Source organism: Choristoneura fumiferana, chromosome 18 (assembly GCF_025370935.1).
Source record: "Choristoneura fumiferana chromosome 18, NRCan_CFum_1, whole genome shotgun sequence".
Taxonomy (NCBI): domain Eukaryota; kingdom Metazoa; phylum Arthropoda; class Insecta; order Lepidoptera; family Tortricidae; genus Choristoneura; species Choristoneura fumiferana.
This window is the reverse complement of record NC_133489.1, coordinates 12,183,110-12,186,771: the sequence shown is the minus strand read 5'-3', so window position 1 is coordinate 12,186,771 and position 3,662 is coordinate 12,183,110. Positions and strand designations below refer to the sequence as shown.

The window sequence follows — 3,662 nt, the reverse complement described above, 5'->3', positions numbered from 1 at the left end:
TAAAACTTTAGTCGCTGCACTTATTATGTCCCCTATGCGAGCTCGCAATAGCGCGCGTTTTTTAGTTTAAGTGGTTTAAGTCTCAAACCGTCAAACGCGTGCTACTGCAAGCTCGCTTTACAAGTAGGTAGTAAGTAAGTTTAGTTAATAAGTTCTTAAAAATCGACGTTGTCACCACTCTCCTCTGTCACAACTCTCCTCGGATTCCTTACGAAGTTGCGGGCAAAAGAAACACATATAGGCACATTAATGTTTTCTGGAATTCCACCCCTGAATATGTTAAGCAGGAGTTCAAAGTTTGTACGAATTATGGTTATTTGGGTCGATTTTTGAATTCCAATAATTTGCACCATCTGTCTACTCGTAAAACAACGACTGTCTGGGGCAGTGATTATATACTCTTTGGTCTGGGGTGGCATACTGGGTGACACTCTTTCCCTCCCGGCCCGGATAATACCGACCCTGTTTTTCATGTACTCACCCATAGAAACTGACATGAGCTTCTAAGGGCCGGTACACGAAAAACAGGGTCGGTATTTCCATATCGGTGTAATCCGGGCCGGGAAAGAGAGTGTCACCCACAGATTACTAATATGTCACCCCGATTGATTGACTTGTCTGACAATGAAGTCAAAAAATGACAAGCGAAGCGAAGTTAAGCGAAATGCGATGCGAATGTGTTGTGTTGTTTGTTAATATTGATTCTAAACCTCAGAGCACAATGATATATTAATGTATATTGCAGTATTACTGGTTTTATTTGAATAACAAATCTTCTATTGACAAAGGATTTAACCATATTCATTGAGATTGAAACAAACGAGGATATACCAAGGATATACGTGATTTGTGACTACATCTTCATATACAATGGCTTTGGCACTTCAACGACGGGCTAATGTAAGTAAAGTAATAGATATCGTGAAAAGCTAATGCTCCTGAAGTAAAACTTACGCCGGATGTTTTGCAAAATTTTGTTTGTACTTCTGTTAATAACCTCAAAACTTAATCAAAATCTTTCTTGTTTTAGGTACGTCTGCCACCTGAAGTTAACAGAGTTTTATATATCAGAAACCTACCATATAAGATATCTGCTGAGGAAATGTATGATATATTTGGCAAATATGGTGCAATAAGGCAAATTCGGGTGTAAGTTCATAATGTTAAATTGCAATGTCTTTTAGCTACATAGGTATTTAGTCATGATAAGATTTTATGTTTTTTTTTTATTATTACAGAGGTAACACACCAGAAACAAGAGGCACAGCATTTGTGGTATATGAAGACATATTTGATGCTAAGAATGCTTGTGACCATCTCTCAGGCTTCAATGTGTGTAACAGATACTTAGTTGTTTTATACTATAGATCCAATAAAGCCTTCAAAGGTATGGATATTGAGAAGAAGCAGGAAGAATTGGATACTTTAAAAAAGAAATACGGAATTTCATCAGAAGAGCTGCGTAAATAATGTATTTCATTACTTACATGAATCATTGTCTGAATTTGGTCCCATAGTGTAATTGTCAATAATTTTAAGAAGAAAACTTAATAAAAGAAATATTGGTCTTTTATAAATGTTACTTGTTGATTGAATGGCCCCAGCCATCTGTTGCAAAATGGGCAACGCCTGCCCATTTTGCCCACTTCATCAAGCTAATTTGCTTAGCTATGTTGGTGACCCTTGTTATTCTATGTATCTCTTCATTTCTAATTCAATCCCGTAGAGAAACCCAATGAGACAGACAGATAACCTTCATAGTTAAAGTTGCAGGTTCATGGTGGATGCAAGCTGCTTCCAACTGAAGGTCTGTCCAACAGTGAAAATCCTATGGCTGAGAGGATGATGATGATGATTGGCTTATTTGTATGTGGGCAATTTGACTATGGCAGTATAAAAATAATACTGAATAATAACAAAAAATTTAAAACCCAAATTTTCCCGGGCAGCTGATACCCACACTATACCCACCCATGCTATGCCACTGTTTGCTGTATAGTCAGCATGAAGTAAATTATGTATTGAACAAATCTATCCAACATTAATTAATTAATTAACCCTTTGATCACCAAAAACACCTAATTGTATAGTGTACAGTCCATGCCAGCAATGCCTAAAGGTGTCAAGGCTAAGATGTACAGTCAAACAAATTGAATCATGATCATGACCCAGGGTGGAACCTTTAAATAATCACTATGATTTCCTTGACAAAAGTATGAGATGTCTACATGACATTAGTAGCACAAACGTTCCACCCCGGGGTCATGATTCAATTTGTTTGACTGTACTTTAATCATGGTGTGTGACTGACCGCTTCATTCAAATATGAAAGTGTTTAGGCAGGGTTAAGGGCGGATCCAGCTAGCCAGGGGTTAAAAGTTGGTCAGATTCTAGTTTTTTTTTTCGCATTTAAAACATTGAAATTTATTTATTGTAAAATAAAAAAAAAGCGCGGCGGTTCAAGATTAGTTGGTCGGACGGAACACACGCGTTTTTACATTTTATCATTATTTTTTTTATATAAAACTGACCGTGATGACCGTGATGAGACCTAGGAAGGTCTCATCTGATGTTAAGTGCAGATGAGGCCAAAGGTGTATCTCACTGGTTCAGTAACAGACTATTCGGTCTAGATTGTATTTATCCGGAAAAACAGACGACGGGAGCGAATCATATTACTAAAACAAATATATCAATTCAAAATGTAACCGATACGCGATAGAAAATATCTAAGTTTTCTTATCATTAAAAAAAAGCAGCCAAGTGCGAGTCGGACTCGTCCATGAAGGGGCCGTAGCAGCAAGTAACGAAATAAGTTAATAAGTTTCCTTTACTACTTTACGATTTGAAAAAAACTACTTACTAGATCTCCAGGGCTACTACGAAACTCGAAGTTCGTATAGCACCGACCCTCTCGCTCTCGTATTAAATAGTATAAGTGTCAGAGGGCCGCACGACACGAACTTCCGAGTTTCGAGTTTCGTAGTAGCCCTGCTCGTTCAAACCAAATTTCCGTGGAATTTTGCATGGTAATGTACATCATATATTTTTTTTAGTTGTAAGTATCATTCTCTTATTTTAGAAGTTACAGGGGGGGGGCACATTTTACCACTTTGGAAGTGTCTCTCGCGCAAACTATTAAGTTTAGAAAAAATGATATCCATAGATACCACACACGTATGGATTTGATGAAAAAAAAAATTGAGTTTCAGTTCTAAGTATGGGGAACCCCCAAAATTTATTGTTTTTATTTTTCTATTTTTGTGTGAAAATCTTAATGCGGTTCACAGAATACATCTACTTACCAAGTTTCAAAAGTAAAGTTCTTGATAGTTTCGGAAAAAACAGACAGACGGACAGACAGACAGACAGTCATGAATCCATAAGGGTTCCGTTTTTTGCCATTTGGCTACGGAACCTTAAAAAAACTCATGACCTGCCGCGCAATATTTAAGCTGTACGTTTAGAGATGACCTTCGATTTTTTTTATATCAGACAAACTACAAGTTATCTTGCTTCTACAGTGTATGATTTATAGAGTAAATCCTCAAATATATTACTTTCAAAACTAAAGTTTTACTAGTAATGATATAGAACAAGGGATTGATTGAATGCAGTAAATATGGGCTCGAAGCTCCGCGCGCCCTTTAAATCATGGGGAG

General features: G+C 37.1%; 1 protein-coding gene across 1 annotated transcript; it reads left to right on the top strand.

Annotated features, from left to right (window-relative positions):
- The first annotated feature begins 679 nt into the window (after positions 1-679).
- Sf3b6 (splicing factor 3b subunit 6) lies at positions 680-1,577 on the top strand. Its single transcript, XM_074101541.1, has 3 exons — positions 680-900; positions 1,031-1,149; positions 1,239-1,577. The coding sequence occupies exons 1-3, from the start codon at positions 871-873 to the stop codon at positions 1,468-1,470; spliced, it is 381 nt and encodes a 126-aa protein (XP_073957642.1). The 5' UTR covers positions 680-870; the 3' UTR covers positions 1,471-1,577.
- Positions 1,578-3,662: the final 2,085 nt, after the last annotated feature.